This window comes from Rhamphochromis sp. 'chilingali', assembly GCF_963969265.1.
Source record: "Rhamphochromis sp. 'chilingali' genome assembly, chromosome: 4".
Taxonomy (NCBI): Eukaryota; Metazoa; Chordata; class Actinopteri; order Cichliformes; family Cichlidae; genus Rhamphochromis; species Rhamphochromis sp. 'chilingali'.
This window is the reverse complement of record NC_137948.1, coordinates 13,761,535-13,784,144: the sequence shown is the minus strand read 5'-3', so window position 1 is coordinate 13,784,144 and position 22,610 is coordinate 13,761,535. Positions and strand designations below refer to the sequence as shown.

At 37.3% G+C, this 22,610-nt stretch overlaps 1 protein-coding gene across 2 annotated transcripts in view; it reads right to left on the bottom strand.

Annotated features, from left to right (window-relative positions):
• Positions 1 to 2,948: 2,948 nt before the first annotated feature.
• LOC308394738 (dolichyl-diphosphooligosaccharide--protein glycosyltransferase subunit TUSC3) overlaps positions 2,949 to 22,610 on the bottom strand; it is a 76,956-nt gene continuing 57,294 nt past the window's right edge. For both annotated transcript variants that reach the window (XM_080879203.1, XM_080879202.1), the window contains 4 exons: positions 18,340 to 18,403; positions 15,224 to 15,298; positions 7,274 to 7,364; positions 2,949 to 3,168 (listed from right to left, as the gene is read on the bottom strand). In XM_080879203.1, coding sequence (XP_080735329.1) covers positions 3,153 to 3,168; positions 7,274 to 7,364; positions 15,224 to 15,298; positions 18,340 to 18,403 — 246 coding nt within the window. In that variant the 3' untranslated portion in view covers positions 2,949 to 3,152. The remainder of the gene's footprint in view (positions 3,169 to 7,273; positions 7,365 to 15,223; positions 15,299 to 18,339; positions 18,404 to 22,610) is intronic.

Below are 22,610 nucleotides of genomic sequence, written 5' to 3'. Positions count from 1 at the left end.
CCAGCAGAAAGATTATTCTTCATGTAATTGTGTATTTTGTTCTACAACTGTCCTCTATCTAATATCCACATTGATTTTGCTCTCTTTGCAAATACTTATCCCCCCTGAAGGTGACATTTGTTCTGCTTTCTTCCGACACACGTAAAGGCCAACAGTTGAGGGAAAACAGATGGGAGATTCTGCTTGCAGTGCTGATGATCAGCATTGTTCTTCACTTTTATTCAAATATGTCGCAGCAAAGGGCCTCTCAGCTTCAGACGGCACTTAAAAACCCTCAAAACATAATGCCTCATTTTTGGCCCAATCAATAAGCTCAATATGGTATAACTTGAGGATAGATATTGCGGTGATTACACTTGGTCTCCAAGGAAGTTAGTATTTTCCTGCAAGCCTTAAGAGGGTGGGCATTTATCGAATTGGGTCACCTTTCATATTGGGTGGCTATGCGTATTACCATGCTGTTACACATATTTAGTTGATTACACCATGTCCTACCTGTAAAGAATAAGCCACTCTGTTACCTTTACTTAAGAACGTGTTCTGATGAACTCAAATACTTAACTGTGTATTTTGAAAACCATATTTGAGAAATGGAGAATGGTTCACTGTTCCCATGATTTAAAACAGAAATAGACAAGAATTGGAATATTTTTATAACATTTGTCAAACCCAGTCTATCTAAAGTACCATTTCTCTGTCTGCCCACACACAGCAGGTTACATAAATGGATCCATTGCACATCCCACTCACTGTTTTAGTGGGCAATACAAAAGTGAAGGAATTAAAAATGTATGTATTCTCTAAATGACCTATGCTTCTCACTTTCTGCAAGAAACATAACATTACTACCAACCATTCTTCTCTAAACTCAGTACACGAGCTACCATTTTACATTGGTGATGAGTTCAGTGGCAGTTTAAGGTATGTTTGTTAATGTATTTATTTACTGACTTAATTTTGGGCAGCTGGTTTGCCGTTTGTGTTCTGCAGCACACTAATCATTTTTGATGTTTATTTTTTTTCTATTACATTACAATCACAACCTTTGCCTTATTTCACCCAAGTGGTTTCAGCTGCATAACATGAAGTATAATTTAGCTGCCAGATGACAATATAGTATATACCCAGCAGCTAAAAGACACGTAGTCAGCATATTGAATATTTAGAAACAGCAGGAACAGAGACATTTAAATAACATATTTTCATCTTAGGTTAAGACAATATGTTACAGCTACACAGATGGAATCACATGGTGAAAACTTGAGCGAAACCCATCATCCTGAGTCTCAGCTACCAACAAAAGCTCAAAGCCCTAACGCCTCAATTGCAAATGACTTGATTTATTTATTTATCCATGTTAATCCATATAATGTTACACAATTATGTATCATTGTCATAAACTTACACTCTGGCCATTTTATTAGGCATAACTCTTAACACAAGATGTCTAATCAGCAAATGCATCAACTCAGTGTATTTATGCATGCAGACATGGTCAGGACAAACTGCTAAAGGTCAAACTGAGCGGCAGAACTGGGGAAGAAAGGTGATGAGAGTGATTTTAACTGGTGTGAATGTTGGTGTCAGATGGACTGGTCTGGGTATTGCAGAATCTGCAGAACTACAGACTTTCCCACTAAACCATCTCTAGGGTTTGCAGAGAAAGGCCCTATTAAGATAAGCCAGAGATCGGAGGAGAATGATGTAAATGCTTCAAGCTCATAGGAAGACAAAACAAATTTAAATACACACTAGTTCCAACAACACATTGACCCCTTGATGCACATGGGCTACAGGAGCAGAAGGCCACACCAAATACCACTCCTGTCAGATAAGAACAGGAAACTAAGTCTACAATTCACATTGACTCATCAACACTGGACAATCTAAGGAGCTTGGAAAGAAAAGTGTCTGGAATTCTTTGAGTTGCTTGAAGACGTTCCACCTCTCATCTGAGAAGCTTCTTCCGTTTTAAGGGTCAAATGGTGGAGTCCCAGATTTAAACCCAGTGGGAGTTTTCCCCCCAAAGAGGGACAAAGGACCCCCTGATGATCCTCTACCTAATCACATGAGCCAAGGTGTGAAAGCAGGTGTGGGTCACAATCAGCCAGAGTTTCGGGTGAGCTCATTGTGAAACATGGCCCCACCCTATCATGTGATTTCCTGAGGTCAGATGGCCCAACATGTGAGTGGGCGTTAAGGCATCTGGGAAACTCCCACTGGGTTTAAATCTGGGACTCTCCACCATTTGACCCTTAGACCTGAAGAAGCTTCTCAGATGAGAGGTGAAATACTTTAAGTAACTTAAAGAAGTCCAGACGCTTTTCTTTCCAAGCTTCTTAGACTACGATGACCTGGATGACTGAGAACTTTCACAGACAACACTGGACAATAGAAGATAAAGAAAAAAAAGTTGTTTGGTCTGATGACTCCTTAATTCCAATGAGTGTCGAAGCTGTGATGTTCAGATTGTGGGGACAGAATTTGACATGCAACTCCGTCATGCTATTGTTCAGTATGGACAATCAATATGGGGCTATGCCATAAAGAATTAAGGAAGTTCTGAAGGCAAAATGGAGTCCCACCCAGTGCTAACAAGATGTACTTAATAAAGAGGGTTACTTAGTCCATGTTACTTAAAAATACTGAATTGACCTAGAGATTTTGGCCCCATTTTTATCCCCATTAACCCACCATAAATCTTTCGTTTCCAGTTTTACTTTTAACAGCATTTTTGAAAAATATGGTTCAATTCATGTTTACAACAATATGTCACAAATGATTAGACTGCCACTGTCACTGGTCAGTTTATATAACCACATAAAAAACTTCAGCGCTAAAGAGTCATGAAAAAACAACAAAGATACATGACATGCAAAATGGTGCCTTTATTGTCCAGTGTATGAAGTGACAACCAATTCTTATTCAGCTTGCAGATTTAATGGTAGTAGTTAAGTAAAAACAAAACAAAAAAACCCCCAAAAAAAACAAACAACCCAAAAAACAACAACGACACATACACTAATAGAAACCAGACCATGCACTTTAGACTCAGTAGTGACACTGCCTCCTCTTCAAGTATGTTCTCAACTCCTCTTCTTCTCACCTACCACCTCTTCGACATTTTTTCTGGCTGCCTCTACTGTGTTTGTTCACTTAATAAGGAAGCTGTGAGACAGAGATAGATTAAAATAAGTAGAGAAGGAAAGAGGGTAGAAAAAAACAAGGAGAGGGAAAAATAAGAGATATAAATAAAGTATTTCTTTGTCTAACCTTGTGTTACATTAAAAACATTTTCGTGAAACACAAAGCTAAAAGGAAAAAAGAAAAACACATTTGGAGTATAAACTGTTTCTGGAAGCATGTAAACAAGAAACATTTCTGAAACGGATTTGCATTTATGAAACAGAAATCTAACTGATGAATAGTTGAATTAGCCCTAAACATTTCTGTATGCCACTCTAACATAACATGGACTTAAGAATAAAAACAAAGCCACAATCAGACTTAAGTAATAGGAATTTAAAACTGTACTGCCGTATTTTTCATAGATAAGGCACAGCGGATTATAAGGCGCATTAAGCGAAAGAAAACAGTCAGATAAGTCAAACTTTACTCAAATCATTCTTCTTGCTTCCTCCACTTCTGTACTATTGATTCATTAATGTTGAATTCTCTCGCAGCTGCTCTATTCCCATGTTGTTGCAGTATATTAATGACTAACCTCATATTGTTGATGGATTATCTCAGTTGTTCTCCTGACTGAAGTTTGGTCCGTTTACAGCATCCTACCATGCGATTGCATTTGTTGCTATATCATGTTTAGGTGGAAACTAGTGAGCTAACTTCCTGCTAACTTGTAACTCCGTTAAATTTAATAAATTCTGTTTTCATGGATGCCTGGATGTTAAACTTAATTGCTACACCTGGTAAAGTAACAACGCTGATCATTTTATTAAGGATGAAAGAATTTAGTCAGTTTTTAACTCTCAGTGATGCCGCAGTGTTCTTTTGACTTTGGGACCTGAAGCGGCTGGAGTTTTGGACCCAGATTACTCTGCAGGGCTCCTGACTACGGTAGCCGTAATGCTCCGACAACCCATCAAGTGGTGCGGCTTCGTAGCTTACCAAAGTTGTGCCAAAACAGTTTTTGACAGATTTGTGAATGCTGTGTGCCACATAAAATCTCTTCGAGGTCAATAAGTACGACCAGAATTCATACATAAGGTGCATCGTCAATTTTTGAGAAAATTAAAAGATTTTAAATGTGCCTTATAGTGCAGAAAATACAGTATATGCGGTACTGTATGCAAAAATTGCCATAAATAATGCCACTTTAGAGACTTTTTTCATAAAAGTTTCTATCCTTGTAAAATGTTTTAATTTTTATGACATTTTTATATTTTAAATATAAAATATTAACTAATCAGTATATGACAAGTCCCAATACATCCATCCATATTTTAGCAACTTAAAAATGGACCCTCAGCTAGGCCTTTTGAGACTGTATTTTAAGTCAAGACCTTGCTACAGTCTTACAAACCACATCACATATATTTCCAGCGTATGTAAAATATTAGAAATAAGTTATTGAGTAACCAGTGGAGTCCAAGTGCATTTCAAAAAAAGAAAATGTGCAATTCCTTTAAACCCAACATTCAACTAGTACAAAGAAAACCCAACATTGAAAGTGAGAATCTTTAATAATACATGCTAATTCTGATGTACAGTGGGGCAAAAAAGTATTTAGTCAGCCACCGATTGTGCAAGTTCCCCCACTTAAAATGATGACAGAGGTCAGTAATTTGCACCAGAGGTACACTTCAACTGTGAGAGACAGAATGTGAAAAAAAAATCCATGAATTCACATGGTAGGATTTGTAAAGAATTTATTCGTAAATTAGGGTGGAAAATAAGTATTTGGTCACCTCAAACAAGGAAAATCTCTGGCTCTCACAGACCTGTAACGTCTTCTGTAAGAAGCTTTTCTGTCCCCCACTCGTTACCTGTATGAATGGCACCTGTTTGAACTCATCATCTGTATAAAAGACACCTGTCCACAGCCTCAAACAGTCAGACTCCAAACTCCGCCATGGCCAAGACCAAAGAGCTTTCGAAGGACACCAGGAAAAGTATTGTAGACCTGCACCAGACTGGGAAGAGTGAATCTACAATAGGCAAGCAGCTTGGTTCCGCTACTGAAGCCAGTGCATGTCCAGGCCCGTCTGAAGTTTGCCAGAGAGCACATGGATGATACAGCAGAGGATTGGGAGAATGTCATGTGGTCAGATGAAACCAAAGTAGAACTTTTTGGTATAAACTCAACTCGTCGTGTTTGGAGGAAGAAGAATACTGAGTTGCATCCCAAGAACACCATACCTACTGTGAAGCATGGGGGTGGAAACATCATGCGATGGGGCTGTTTTTCTGCCAAGGGGACAGGACGACTGATCCGTGTTAAGGACAGAATGAATGGGGCCATGTATCGTGAGATTTTGAGCCAAAACCTCCTTCCATCAGTGAGAACTTTGAAGATGAAACGAGGCTGGGTCTTCCAACATGACAATGATCCAAAACACACCGGCTGGGCAACAAAGGAGTGGCTCCGTAAGAAGCATTTGAAAGTCCTGGAGTGGCCTAGCCAGTCTCCAGACCTCAACCCCATAGAAAATCTGTGGCGGGAGTTGAAAGTCCGTGTTGCTCGGCGACAGCCCCAAAACATCACTGCTCTCGAGAAGATCTGCATGGAGGAATGGGCCAAAATACCAGCTACTGTGTGTGCAAACCTGGTAAAGACCTATAGTAAACGTTTGACCTCTGTTATTGCCAACAAAGGTTATGTTACAAAGTATTGAGTTGTATTTTTGTTATTGACCAAATACTTATTTTCCACCCTGATTTACGAATAAATTCTTTACAAATCCTACCATGTGGATTCATGGATTTTTTTTTCACATTCTGTCTCTCACAGTTGAAGTGTACCTCTGGTGCAAATTACTGACCTCTGTCATCATTTTAAGTGGGGGAACTTGCACAATCGGTGGCTGACTAAATACTTTTTTGCCCCACTGTATTTCACAATAACAAATAAAACCCTAACAATGAAAACACTCAGAGATTGTGCAGGCATAATAATATTTCTTTGAATTCGGTGATTGAGGCACTTAATAGCAATGAAAGATCCATCGAATTGGAGGAATCGCAGTATGCAAACAATAGTGCCACAAACCTGATATTGAATGACGGCGCCTTAGACATGACTATATTAGAAACAGCTCTGTAGTAGAAATAACTAAATGGGCTCAGGAAAACCATTTCAGTGAATACCATTCATTGTTACATCCATAAATCCAAGGTTAAACTACCAAACCACTCTATCAAATATAAGCAAGACCAGGCAATGTTGCTATCCCCTGTGCATTTAAGATGGGATGGAATGAAATGGAAACTGTTTTTATGGTCTAAATTGAAACAAAACTTGAAATTCATTTTGGAAATCATGGTCTCAGCAGACCTATAAAGAAAAGGTTTATCACTTTCATACCACAATAAAGTCTCAAGACAATCGTTATTATATTTGAACTCCATCCACTGAACTAGAAGACTACAATTTGTGTCTTTTTAAAGGAAGAGTTCATAGTTCAAGCTTCTATTATTGTAAAGTATCTGCCTTGATGAAGACCCCTTGACATCCTGTTCAAAGGTGAGTTTCAAGAGTTTCAACAGCTAGGGGGTTTGGCTGCTGTAATGTTTTAAAGCTGCTCACGGACGGATAAACTGAACCCAAACTCTGAAGAGTTGTGGGATATTTTCCGTTAAGCATTAAATCTATTATTATGGTGACCTTTAGCACACAATGGAATCAAATTGCTGTAGGTTGACTAGAAAATGGGTTTTAATGTAAAAGTGTGTTCACTACATGAGACCCTTTGGAGAAAAAACCCCTATGACTTTTACTATTTAATTGAGGAAACTTTTGTGTTATACTTTGTATTGAATATACTGCCTCTATGACTGATTCTTTGGCTCTGTGTCTTATATATTTTGGAGAGAGTATTTTTGATTGAATAGCTGTCTTTAAATCAAGGCAGTAATTTGAACTGATGGATCTGTTTTGGCTCTGATTTTTGCATTGTGAAAGCAAAAACTTTGCAGTGATTTTATGTCAGCTTCAGTGATTTTCAGATTCATTGTTTGCTTGTATATTGCGCTTGAATAATTGTTGAGCTGTGGTGGAAGCATCTTTACAGTGGTGTGTGGTTGCTATAGTTACCTGTAGGGGTATCCATGGTACTTCGACCTGAAGATGGAGAGCAGGAAACTAAAGAAAAACACCACCAGGCCAAGGCCAACCAGGCAGATGACTGCAAGAAGACAAAGACAGACTTGTTTTACTGTGCATTACTGGTTAGAAGTCTTGTGCTATAATATCATTAACAATATTTCATTACACAACGACCTCTAGATTTTAAGTTACTACAAGCACATTTTATTCTTGCACATTTTCAAATTCATGACACCCTAATATGTTCTTTTATAATAACTTGAAAAAGGCCTGAGATTATTGTTTTTCTTCTTGGTTAAAGGCATTCATTTCAAGCATTCCATGCCCAATATAAACACAGAAGCAAGTGTTTCTCTGATCCATTTTCAAATTGAATATGCTTACAGGATTCAGACATAGCACACACTAAAAGCATCTTTTTATCTGCATGTTGGTAGTTTACATGTATAAACACAAATTTATAAGCGGCTAAACACAAAAACATACAACTCACTGGTAACATAACATGATAATAGAATATTACTAGAAAGGGAATATAAAACACAAACTAGACATTATGAAAAAAGTCTCCTTTAGCCTTTTTTCTTTAAAAATAATCCCTTAAAGTATGTGCTACTGTCTCTTTGTCGTGATAAACCCTGCTGGGTTACAGAAAATTATCTTTGAAGCCATTATCATCATATTTCCTCAGTGGCTATTCTAAAGTGAAATATACATAAGCATGACCTTTTATCTGCCGAGGAATTATCACTGTATGTGCAAGTGTATGAGTGTATGCACACCCCTGTGCAGTGGCTAATCCCTAAGAAGTACTGTGTTAAATTAAAACTGTCACCACCGACTGATATTGTTAATCAGGGATTAGGATGAGTACCTCTCCTGGAGACTAAATAGCGAGATATGTTCTTGTCCTTACACGGGGCACACACACACGCACGGGGTGTGCGTGCGTGTGTGTGCGTAAAGGAGAATTAGAGTGTTAGAGAACAAGAGGGTGAGTGTGGATGCACGAGAAAGTTGACATCAAAACATTTGGCTGGTAAAATATAAGATGTACTGTATAAGACTACATTTGCTGTTGTGATATTTAAGAGAGCAAGTGATATTGCACCCCAAATTCCCCCAAATCTGTGTAATAAAAAAAAAGAATGCAATTATTTGCAAATCTTATAAACCTATATTTTTTCACAGAACATAGAAAACCTATCAAATGGTTAAATTGAGAAAATTTATTATAACAAAAATTTGAGCTCATGTTGAATTTTATGGCAGCAACATGTCTCAAAAAGTTTGGACGGGGCAACAAAAGGCTAGAAAGGTAAATGGCACAAAAAAAGAAACATCTGGAGGAACATTTTCCAGCTAAATAGGTTAACTGGCAACAGGTCAACAACATAATTGGCTATATAAAAAGTGTGTCTTAGAGAGTTTCTCATAAGTAAAGATGGGCAGCGTTTCATCAAACTGGAAAAAAATTGCATCTACAAATTGTGCAACAATTTCAGAATATTGTTCCTCAACGTAAAATTATCATCTATTGCAAATAATGTTATCGAACAGCTCTGAAAATATGCAGAAATCTCTGTGTGCAAGGGACATTGCCTGCAAACCTCTCACTCTCTGGTGGAGCTGCATTAGAAAAGCTATGATTCTGTCACAAAAATCTCTGCATGGGCTCAGAAACATCTACTGTATTGTAAACGGGTTTACATTACCCTGTTTTTACATTACTCTGATCATTTTGTTTATTCTACTTGCATTGCTCTGTCAATATATTGCTATGCTAATAGGGCACAAAACACTTTAACATTCCATTTGCACAAAGTACATTTTCAGTTATTTAATTTAAAATTTCAGATTTTTAATTTAAACATTACTTTACTTAATGTTTCTCTTTTGCACAGTCAAGGAGCCGTTCAGGACACACCACTCTTATGACTATGCATAAGACAAATAAAGAATCTTGAACATCTCCATCGCCTGTGATATCTCCATGATATCCACAAATGCAGGTTAACACGACATGCTGCCGTGTTCTCCAGGGCAAAGCTCATTTAAATGAATGGAGACAAAGTGGGAAACTGTTCTGTGGTTACATGAATCAAAAATTTGAAATTCATTTTGGAAAACATGGACCGAGCATACTGTGGATTAAAGAGGAGATTGACTATGCACCTTGTTATTAGCACATTGTTTGAATCTCTGATTCTGAGGGGGTGAATAAGTGCCTATGGAATCAGCAGCTTGCACATCTGGAAATGCATCACAAATGCTGAAAGGCACATACTGTATGTTCCTTTAAAACTTGTTCGTTTCCATGCATCAAAATTATGTTAAACCCATTACAGCATGTATCACAGCTGAACTGCTGAACTGACCTACCTGCAGTCTGGACCTTTCACCTGTTGAAAATCTTTGGTGTATTATGAGCCCCCCACCAAAAATAAATAAATTCAAGAAAAAGGTGGCACAACATTCATTTCCTACAATTCCAGCAATTGGTCTCCTCACTTCCCGGATGGTTACAGGCCGTTGTTAAAGGTGAGGGGATGTTATGCAGTGGTAAACATGGCCCTGTCCCACCTTTCTGGAGATTTGTTGCTGCCATCAAATTCAAAATGACTAAATTTTAAAATTTAAGCCTTCAGATTTGACATTTTCCATTGTGAATAAAATGATGGTTGAGATTTCCAAATCAGTGCATTCTCTTTTTATTTACGTGTTACAAAGTGTCCCAACTATTTTCAAAGTGAGAATGCATACTGACGACCTAGTGCATTGACCACACGGTACAAATCACATGCTCACAGCACTGAAGACAGGGGACATCTGTCACAATGGTAAATTTAAGCTATTTAAAGGTAAACAGTTTTTTAACCTTAGTTTAAAAAAACTTGACAGTGTTTTTCTCATTCACACACACACACACACACACACACACACACACACACACACACACACACACACACACACACACACACACACACACACACAGCAGCAACTTGGGATTCACTGTTTTCCCCAAGAGTAAGGGGAGAGGCTAGAGACTGAGCTGCTAAGACTGCGAGTGGTGGAGAATCCCCTCTACCTTATGTTCCTTTTGAGGTCAAATAAGGAATATACTGATGCCCAATTGATGAAAATATCCAAGTACTATATTACAGAAATGTGCTACCAAATGACTTAATTGAAAATAATGTATATTTTACATAGTCTGCACAGAAAGTGCATGTGTCCTTGCTCTTCCAGGGTTGCAACATCCACATATACAGTGGGAACATCAGAACGTCTGTGTATCTTCATTAATTAAGTAGAAAGGGATGCATTTCCCTTACCTCATCAATTATGACTGAGAGATCTTAGTATGCATCCACGGATAATGATACACACACGAGGCATGCAAGTATGCCAAGTGATTTATGACCTTGGCGAAATGACAAGTTGTTTAAACTGAATGATTTCCCTCAGCGACAAAAGTGGTAATCCCTCTTTTGACTGTATGACTTGGCTCAAATCACAATATATTGGCATGGTAAAAATAAATTTACATTTCCCAAGCAAGAGGAAGTCAATAAACATATTAAGTTAAGCCTATTTAATTAGGAGGAGAAAATGAATAGACTGTAAAGCTAAATGATTCCTCATGTTTTCGGCAGCCAATTGCTAATCAAAGAATAAACTGTGAAGTGACTCCATCAGAAGATACAATCACACATAAGTCATTGACTTTACAACAAACCAAGCAGATAGAATAAAAGCCTCCTCCCCCATTACAAAAATATAATTGTTCACAGTGATTTCTTTTTGTTCACTAATATATTCTTTACTGGGGTAGGCTGGGGACAAACATCTTGGCTGGGCCAAACCAAATAATGAGAAAAGCTTCTTTATCTATATTACATGTGGATAATTCCAAGTCTGACTTAATAGAGTGACAGCAGGGTGTTGTAAAGAGACAAATGGGAGAGAGACAGAACCACTTCATTCTTCAGACACATGCTACATACACCTATTTGTATTTTTAAGGAGAAGCATTGATGCTGCAGCAGTGTAATGGCCCCAAACAGACCTCGAACAAGCTAAAAACCGAAGAAGAGTCAAATAAGTATTTGTCTTTTGGGAACAGCTGAAGTCAAGACAAAGCTAATTAACTATTTAAGCTCAAGAAACTACGAAACACTGCAGTACTGACTGGATAAGATACATGATCAGGTTTTGCACAAACTCTTTGCTGTCATTAGACCAACAATGTTGCCCCAATTTGATAGCATATTATTTTTATAAGGCAGATGATCTCCTTTGGTGACCCCTAAAGGTAGCAGCTAAAAGACAAAGGAAAATCAACCCCCCCATAATTAACTTACATTTGAAGAAAACAATATTCATTTTGGCAGTGTATACCTTTAATTCAAAGTTGGCATCACCCCATTTCCTGTACTGTGTTCCATTTTTTCCACCCCCTCCTTGAATAAATCCCAATCTATTAAATGACTTTGATACGCACGTGTTTTTCTGTAAATTGCATAGAAGATTTCTGTAAGCACTAAAATTATTGTGTTTCATTATAATGTAATCCTCATAGTGTGGTTCCTTTAATTTATGTAAATTAGTAGGTAGTATTTCAACAAAAGAGGCTGAATTGAAGTAGTCGATATACTAAAAATACTGCTGGAAATTATGGAGTCCTCTGCAGTGTGCGCATAATATGTTGTCATTTTACAGGTGATAATTAAGTGTGCCACCTACGCATGTGTGTGTCTCTATGTATGTAGAGTGGTATGTGTTTGTGTGATATTGGAAAAACAAGTCCTGATGTTGTTAAAAAAAATATTATATTTTTAAATGTCAAGCTTTAACATCTGAAGAAGTACTCAGGGTTGATACTCTTTCCCTTAGATATTTAGAGTGATCATTTAATATGGGACCTCACAAAGACAAGTGAAACACTTTTTTGAGTTGGTTTTTCATCACATTAACTCTAATTAAATCCCCTAGTGTGTAACCGTGTCTATGTGTTTGAGGTAATTACCAGAGAGGTCATCTAATATCCATCTCCTGCCATAATCTACAAATTATCCTCAAACTCTTGTAAAATATTAAGGGCTGTTTAGAGGCTTGCACTAATTTTCTGATATGATACCCAGTTTGAAGCATGCAGTCTGGTACAAAAAGTACCAGAGAGGAGAGCTCTATCTTAAAATGTATTTATTTAAAGTAAATATTGCAGGTGTAAATATTATGATAACTGACAACTATTAGATGAAACCTAGGAGAAAGACATGTAAATTACTTCCATATTATCATCAATTTAATATGCATATTTAAGCAAATACACACATTAGAATGAAGTAATAGTGACAATATGTACATATACTTAATATGGAATTATTATAGTCAAGTGACCACTTTGCATCTGTAATGTGTCACAATCATAAGACTCCCAGACATTCATGTGAGGTCAGGGACCATAATTTCTTCCTAAAAACATGCTCCACTTTTTAGTACCACACCAAACCAAAGGTATGATCAAGGTGATTAAATAAATAGTCAAATGTGTGCACACCAAGCAAAAGTCCCCAAGGGGTGAAAAGTGAAGCACACATTATAATGTATTGCCAAAAATTGCAACTTCTCTAATCGCAACTTGAGGATGGCTGCAAAAGTGAGTCAATCTTCAGACTTCTGCTTTCACTGCAAATAAAATGGGTTCATAGCCTGGTGCAGACTGGAAGTGTTACAAGCATTTTAATAAAATTACTAGAATTATATTACAAATAGCATGGAAAATTATGGTTCTTAGCACATCTAAGAAGTATGTGCTTAAATTTTGGTAAGCAAAATTGATAAAATCCAAGCCTCTAATCTAAATATTAAACTAGTAGCTTTAAAAAACGAACACGGCTGCAGCCAAAACATCCTTTTTTAGTCTAAAACCAATGATTTACCTCATGGTGCGCGTTTAAAGATAAGGGGTTTATTTAAAAACGGCTACATCCATATGTAGACTAGAAACCTGTATAGGAATTTCTTTTACTTATGTATTAATCACATTATTTTATTGTATGATGCCTTGGTGCAACTGGATTTTAACAAGTCTCACACTCATACAGTAAGACAAATGGTGGGGGTCTAGTAAGGAAGTTGGGGGAAGCAAACAGCTACACAGGAAGAATCTTTTGTCTCTTTGAGGACTATGGGAGGTAGCAAGGGAGTGTGAACCTTAAGGTGTGAAACAGCTGTGTGCTGCCTTTTGTTCCCGGAGAAGGTATTTAACTGAGAGCCATGATAGGCTCAGGGAGACTCTGCTGACCGTCTGCCCCACGGTCATGTAGGCCAGTGGTCCCCAACCTTTTTTGCGCCACGGAACGGTTTATGCCCGACAATATTTTCATGGGCCGGCCTTTAAGGTGTCGCGGATAAATACAACAAAATAAAACTAGTACCGGTACCGAAAAAAAGAAGAATTATTCATAACACATGTGAAAAGACCCAGGAAAACCGAGTAAACGATAAAAACGATAACAAAATAACGCTGAAGACCGATAAAAACCCTGAAAACTATACATTTGACACCTGAGCCTCAACTCTCGCGGCCCGGTACCAAACGACTCACGGACTGGTACCAGTCCGAGGCCCGGGGGTTGGGGACCGCTGATGTAGGCTCTCCACAAGCTTGGTTGTCTGTTCTTTGTGTGTTTTGATTAAAGAATGTTAGCTACCGCTCACCGCTCGTCTGCAGGCTTTATTTAATGGAAAACTTCCACAACAAACCTAAATCTTAAAGATTAAAGGAGTTACAAATTGTAATCCCAGACTCGCCTTAAATGTGATCAATGAAGTGCCCTTTACAAATATAATACAAACTGATCAACGTTTACTATTAGCCTCTACTCCACCTGACATGAAGTTTCAGATAATTGAGTGTATCATTTGACTATATATATGTCCAGAATCAGGTATGATATAATCTTTATTTTTTTAATCTCATAGTTTGTGCTTTGTCCTAGTGTCTTTATGTCTTTTTTTTAAACTTCACCACCCAGGTGGTTACAGCAGATGGCTGTCCAACCTTGGGTCTGGTTCTACCATGTCTTTGTGTTAAAAGGGACTACTTCCTTCCCACTGTTACCGAGTACCTGCTTGTAAAAAAGCCTACTAGTTGGGCTTTTCAAACTAATATTGCATTCTTTTACCTTGAAGTGACTGTTGTTTTGAAGTTGCATCATATAAATACAGCTGAACAGAAATTCTATTGATCCTGCTCTGGTATAACCCATGCTCTTAATAGTTGTGTTATATCGCTGGGGGAATGTGTATTTTTAAATTATTCTGAGCGTTATTATGTGAATCTATTTAGCATTTTACGTACATTAATTTAACTTTAATTGAATACCAATAATTTCCGTAAAACGTTTCCCACAACACTACTTTTAACAGTTCTCAAGTTAATACTTTTTAACTTTCAGGTCATAACTGAACTGTGGCATTAAACTTCTTTACTTGCAAATTGCATAGTTGGTGGCTGCATAATTAGTTGCTGCTTAGTAAATCAGATGTTAATTTCAGACAGACTGCGAGTGTAAATTCAGTAATTATCAGTATTTTTTTTTCCACCCATTGTTAATTGCAAAGATCATAGACGGATCCAGCTGGATACCATTAGCATTTCCATTAGTTTCTGTTTATGTGATATTCATGTAGATTAAGAACATATTTTGCATGAATGATTTTTCTTCTATAAAGTCACAGAAAATTAACTTTTCAAGTTTATTAGTGATACCTGAAATATATTCAATATAAGGGACGCAAGTATGCCACAGCTCCAATGTATTTAGTTTCAGTTAGACAGATACATATGCACGCACGCACACACACACACACACACACACACACACACACACACACACACACACACACACACACACTTTGTCAACTTACTTCTTCTCTTGCCAACATCTCCCTTGGAGGTGGCAGCTTCATTGAGAAGCACCATCCCCATGGTGATTGCAGCATCTGGGGCAAGGTTGTCAAGGAAACAACAGACTCGTAAACACGAAAGAAGAAAGTAGAAATTTATATTGAGAGAAAGGTTAGTTAAACTATTAATTTTAATGACTATTGTGGTGTAGCAAACAGAACAGTCTATAGAACAATGAAAAATCTAAAAGAAAGAAAGGATGTTATATATTAGGGGTGCAACGATACACAAAATTCTTGGGTCGGTTCGATACTCTGGTGTCACGGTTCGATATTTTTTCGATACAAAAAAATGTTCATGCCTTTTTAATTTGTCATTTATTAAAATTATAAATATATATTTTTAACTCAAAAGTACAGTTTTTAAATGTAATGTTGCTGAAACAACAAAATATATAAAAAATAAATAAATCTATCTGATCGAGAAATCACTCATCTTTGGAAAAGAGAGTTTATTACAGAGAAATGGCTCTTTCCAAAATAAAAGCTATACTATACGCTTCTTCTGGGCTATATTCTCAGCAGCATATTAAACATATCAGGTCCCCATAAGGAGAATCATGTGCTAATGGCTGTCTAAATGACTCGGGTAAAGTTTGTAGCATGTGCGCTTGTTGTTTTTGTCTGCTTCCACTTGTCTTTGCACTAGGATGATGTCGGTGTAAATGTGCAGTCATATTCATTGTGTCCCCACTAGTGCTGTCAGTGTTAATCTCATTAAAATGACATTAACACCATAATGCGGCAAATCTCTGTTAACGAGTTACCGTGGATCGCCCCGTGCATGGGGGTGGACGGCGTCAACACGTTAACAAGCTAAATGCGCATTGCGTGGCACATCCGACATACTGTTTTACTTTTGTCCATGACACACTTACCACCAGGGTCATACTTCACATGAAAACCAAAATAGTTCCAAACGCCAGATCTGAATGAGGATGGAGGAGGTTCAATTTGCCATGTTGCAACAAGCTTAACTTTTGTCTCGCTAGCTTGCGCTGAGCTCAGTGGATCTGCGCTCGACAGTGCAGCCTTGGCGGAGTCTGAGTCGAACGCAGATCCACTGAGCGCTTAACACAGACAGCATCGTCAGAAGAAAAGTTGATAAAATAAATTAAAAATTTTGTATTGTTAGATACATATGCGTACTGAACCGAAAGCACTGTATCGAACGGTTCAATATCGATACGAGTATCGTTGCACCCCTAATATACACATATTAGGGGTGCAACAATACTTGTATCGATATATATACACACACAAGAAAATAACATAAGAGTAATAAGAATAATAACATAGCTAGTATTTTTGAACAACAAGTCTTTGTCTGTGCTCATGTAGAACATGCATAAAGTGAAATTATTAATAACACACAGCTGCAGAAAGACAAATCACTTTAATCCTAACTGCAAAAAGTAATTTGCAGTTAGGATTAAACTTTAATAATTGTGAACAATTCATACAATACTCATACAATATTGTAAACACTTATATATTACAGAAGCAAACATTTTTTCATTCAACACCTGAGCTGTTTTTAAATCACTTCAAGCACAGGCTCACATGGCTTAGGGCCTAATTACAGATTCTTCTCTCTAGCATGCTCTGCATACAAATGCACACAACTAGGCAAAGCCTGATGGGGTGCACAAACAAAGACTGCCACATGGGAACATACAGGGGAAAAACTAAGGTATTCTCTTGATGTTGGGGTAAAAGATATGGCATGCTGGTGCGACACAAAGACAAGATCTCAAAGTACAGCAAGGTGGCTGTTTGGGTGGCTATACAGAGTGTCACAAAAATTATTATAACTATAGACCAATCTGCATTGATATAAAGTTTCCATCATGTCAAAGCAACCACAGCTTTTTCTCTTACAAGGAGCAACTGAACTTGAAAAAGACTGTAGCAGGGCTGAAACTATTAAAAAAACAAACCAATAAACAAAAAAACAAAAACAAAACAGTCCCTTGGCCTGCAGGCATCCTACACCCTCATCAGTCTATAGTAACAAACATTATGAATATGTGAACCTTAGATTATGAAATAAAAAGCATATTAACTATGCAGTAGCTACCTGTAGGAGAGCTGCTTTAGAAACACAACTAAAACAGGTCTTTGTTTGTTGGATATTTTTACCTTTAAATTATTTGCTTTGTTTAAAGAATATAAAATGTCATTTTGAACAGTCACACCATGTTTGATAAACAATATAAAGCCCTGGAAACATAACAAATTAACACTTGTTTAACACTTCATTCGCACCAATATTAGTTGCAACTTTAGTATAACTAATAACCACCAAGATGCTAGACAGTCTACAAATAAATAATACCATCAAGGAAACATTTAATTGAGTATGGTTTTGTAGCTTAATGTGGTAACTGTTTCCGCATGCATAAATTAAAGATTAAGCAAGATTACATTCTTCTATGATGCTCATAAAATGTGCTCACTCCACCTGCATTAACAACAAAGGTAGCTGTGTTACCATTTCAGCAGGTGCGTATGTTTCATTTAGGTGTAATCAGATGGGCAGAAGATTGACAAAAAAACCCAACAAAACCCTGTGTGACCATGGACAAATAAATATAGCTTTGCAGCAGGTGTGACCTTGGACCTGTTATTTCCTATGGGGGTGAACAGAACAGCTAGGAATGAATGGTATCATTACCCACACACATACAGAAGCCCCACTGCAAGTACACATGGGTATACAAGCAGACAGAAGTAAACAAATACAAACAGAAAAATATATCCTGCCAAACAAGACCCCAAGAAAATACATGCAAAGACACACTCAATCATGAGCTGTTGGAATTTGGAACAAATCAGGCAAGGAGAAAAGTTGAAAAGAGGACAACCCATTGTCTTTGTATTGTGAATTTCTTCAGTCCAACAGAAAGGCCTTAACATAAAAAGTTCTCAAAGGTGCTGTGGGTGAGGAAATGGTGATTTAAAGGAATCTGCTGCCAAGATGAGCTGCTGGACATTTCATGGAGATATATTACTCTAGATGATTAGCATTTTGCAACATGTGACACACAAACAAGAACAATTTAATTAAAGGATACTCAGAAGAAGGATGATGTGAGACTCTGCCACAAACTGTGCCTGACTGCTGCCATGAATATAACTCTGGGGGGGAAGAGAAAGAGAAGAAAACAATGTCAGTTAAGAATTTTCTTTTCAGCGAGTAATTCAGTCACTAACAAACTCAAAAACTTCTATAATAAACAAAAGGACACGGTGGGATTGTGGTTCTGGAATTATTTTGTATTACCACACAGTAATGCTACCAGTTCTTTGAAGGGCTAAACTGAATCATCAGATAAAACCACATTCATAGTTTAGCCTGTTTAAAACTAACTTCAGTTGTGTTCCCAGACAGCAGTTGTATACTCTTTCTGCAGTGTCCATGGAGCGTTTCTACCAGCTGGCAGTGTATTATAAATGCACTAGACAAGCAAATAAACCTTAAAAATAATTGAGTAAAATCTTTCCCAATGTGACGTTCTGAGGGTGGCATAAAATGCATCATAGACAGGACGAACAGGATTTTAAGAGACCCGTCACTAGTGTTTTAATAAATGAATAGAAAGTGGGGATCTGAGTGGAGAAGTAATTGTATTTAATTGTATAAATGTGTGTTGCTTGAGTATGTTTCTAGATCAGAATTCATTAATGTGCTTGTTCATATGACTCAAGCCTGAGGAATTATCCATGTGGTGTGTAGGTGTATAGAAAGGGTACATTTTTCATGCAGTGGGCAGAGAGGTCAACCTAAACCTACATTACCGATCACACACACATACACATATGATTGCTCTGAATGAGAATTGGTATGTTTTATGCAGTCTGCCAAAGCTAAACTTCCCACTTCAGTACAATCTTCTCTAAATGTTGAATTAATTGTACTTTAAAATCTTTCAGAATGAATCGAATACAAAACAATAAAAAAACAAAATGGAAATAGTACAGGGTCATCAAATCTAACCGTTCCAGAAACAAAAATTATAATTATCCTGATTTCTGTGCATTTCAGACACTTTATGATCAGAATCATCGACATCTAACAAATTGATCTTTTTTCCGCTATAGCTTATAGCCATCTAAACCTGATGATATGCTTGGATCAATGTCCCCGCTGAAGCTCATACTTCACTGAGATTCGAAGCAAAATGCTGGGATTCCAGCTCCTGTGCTAAGATGTCAGAGGTCTACTTTGACTAACATCTGTCTGTTAGAGAAAAAGAAGCAGACAAAATGAGGGTCTGAGGAAAGGAAACAAACAGAAGAAGGGAGAAAGTCTTTCAGAGTGTTTAACATTGTTGAATCCCTGCAGATTATCAGTGTCTAGGCAGATCAAGGGTCTGCTTTTCCACTTGACTGGTGTAGTGTTCATTCCTTTTCTATCAGACAAGAATAAGTATGGAAAGATGAATAGAAGATGACAAAAGAGGTGGAGTAGAGGGTGGACAGCTTTTTCTTGCTTCAGTGGAGAGAAGTGAAGAATTTTTGCACTTGAAAGCAGATAAAAACAATGAGGCCTCAGTGCTGAAACAGATCCTTTTGTTTTCGGTATAAACCTGTTATTCTCCATTAGCTAGGATTTTTAAAATTATTTTCGGCATTCTTTTCTTGCTGACTAGAAAACAAAGCTCATGTACTAGAACAATGGGAAACTGTTTGGAAATTTTCCTTACATTCCTAATCAGTACATTTGAAACTGGAAGGGGAATTTTGGTTCAGCAGTGGTAGCACTTTGGATAACTTCGGACTGCCTGTCTACTTGCAGTGAACGGCTCTGGGGCAGTGGCAAAAATATGTGGTGCATCTGGTCTGTAGTCTCCTCTTCCTAGTGCTGTTATTAGTCCATCCATCAGTGGCAGAGAAGAGAGAAGTTGTAACATACAAAGAGCTGAAGTGAAGCTGAGTGTTAAAAACAACGAAAAGTCTCCACCGCAGCTGCTGTCTGTACTTCTTTGAGGTTTTTGCCCCTCCTCAGACATCTCCACATAGACAACAGAACAGCAGATAGTGGCTTGCACCTTCACCATTCCCTAACTTCCCTGTTTTGTGTCAATAGAAAAAGCAATTTGCATTTGCTGGTGATGATACTAACCTAATACTCATATACAAAATGAAAAATAAAATGACAACTATAGAACACACCATTTGTGAACATACTGTAGACTCTTAATATCATGTTTACCTATTAGATGGGCACTGTGCCAGATATATTGACACTTACACTGTGATAAACCCATTTCAGATGACGGGGGTACTTTAAACCCATGATTTGCCCCCTTTAAAAGGTTAAAGCTTTTGCTTGCTAAGTTGATAATTGACCCATCACATGAGTTTCAACTGATAACCTCTGTAAGATATAGTTCAGACCAGGATATGCAAGACAAACAATCTCTAGCTGCCTTTTGTCCTTACACCTACATAAGCTTTTTGAATGAACTTCTGGTGTGTTTTTCAGTTAACTGTAGAGCTCTTCATTTTAATACCCACTAAGAAGCCCACTCACATTTTCAGGAGACTATTAGTTAAGCTCGTTAAGTACACACAACAGTATGAAAGGGTTAAAAAAAGAAGAAGAAAAAAACCTGCCACAATGACAAAACAAATTAAACAAGTCCTAGAAAGTTTGGGAAACCACACACTGAAACTAATAGGTGCGTCAGTATCCAATGGGGATTTTTCTTTCATTACCGGAACTAAAAAAAACCCCCCTCCAAACAACAAAAAAACCCCAACACATCCATACCATTGTTCCACTTGCTACATGTTACCCTTAAGCACAAAACAAGTCAATGCTTGGCGGATAAAACATTCTTCAATCCATGGTTGGGCACTTCCAATTAACCTGATGTATTAAAATGTAGCTGTTTAATTCATTAATGTGCGGAGCAGAACAGAGTGTGCATGTTTCAGTGTACGTAGCTAAACAGGTGTCCACAAAACACGTAAGTAAATGTTTGTAAATTAAACTGTTTAGAGAGAACAGCCTTTTGAGACATTTTGCGTGGCTTTTGTGTGAGTGTGCGTTAATCAGAAGGATTTACCTCAAAGTGATTTGGGGTATAAAAGCAGCAACCTTTAGTCTTCATGTTGCTGAGATAACAAAGACATTTAAATGAGCTAATGCAGAAGTCACATCTTGTAACTTTTTCTCTTACTTAAAAAACAAAAAACAAACAAAAGCAACCCCCCCAAAAACTAAATCCCATTCTCTGATCTATATAATCTATATAATAGATCAATGTACTTGGTGCCATTAACTAAATTTCTCTTATATTGTAAGGTTTGCAATATTATATGGTTATATTTCAAGCAAAATCCCACAAAAAGGTCAAAACATAATATTAGTCATTTGCTCAGTTCTGCTTCAGGTCTATCTGTTGCTGCTCAGTGCAATACATAGAAACCCTCACCCTGACATACTCCATAATCTGTGGAGTATGCCTAATATACAGAAACCCGTGTTAACATTTTTTGTTTTAAATATTTCTTGTTTTTACTTTTGTTTCATTTTTTTAAATACACAAGAAAAAAATATTATATGATCGCTGGTGCCATTCTGGTGCACAGCATGCTGACACATACATTTTCTCCTTTTTAAATAGTCTCACAATGGCTTGCCTGCATAAATTTAGGCAGGTTCATGCTGGGGAGCGTCTGGTACAACTGCAGTCTACTACTGCTCCAATTAATCTGATGGATTAGTTTCTTGCTTTTTGGAGGGTTTTTTGGGTTCTTTTTTAAGACTGCCATGTCTGCAAATTAGGTTAAAACATTGTCTTGTATAAACAAATGATTTAAGTTAAGTAGAGTGGTAAATAAAAGTTGGACATGCGGCCCCACTCTATATAGACAAGTTACATAAAAAATAACATATTCAATCGATCAATAGCTTGGGTATACATGTGATAACATTCTTCTTCAACAAGAATGAAGATGTGCACAGCAGTATATGCCGACTATGTTCATGGACCCATTTGAAAACACGGATATTAAAATCATCATTATACAAGAATAACCATCTGTAACATTATGACAGAAATTATGTATTTGCACTCATGTAAGTATAAAATATTGATTCACATTTAATATACATTTGTTTAGCCCAGCTTCTGAAATAACAGGTTACATATGAATCAGCCTTCAATTACAGACAGGCTTTCATTTCCAAATAACAGATCTGGTGAATCCTCAAATTAAATTCTACATGAGTTTGAGAATGGCTGAGTGCATACAGTACATACACAACGTTTGGCAAACATTTAAATGCACAAACTCCAGAACTGCTGTAAATTTTCTGGGGGGTTTTTTGAGT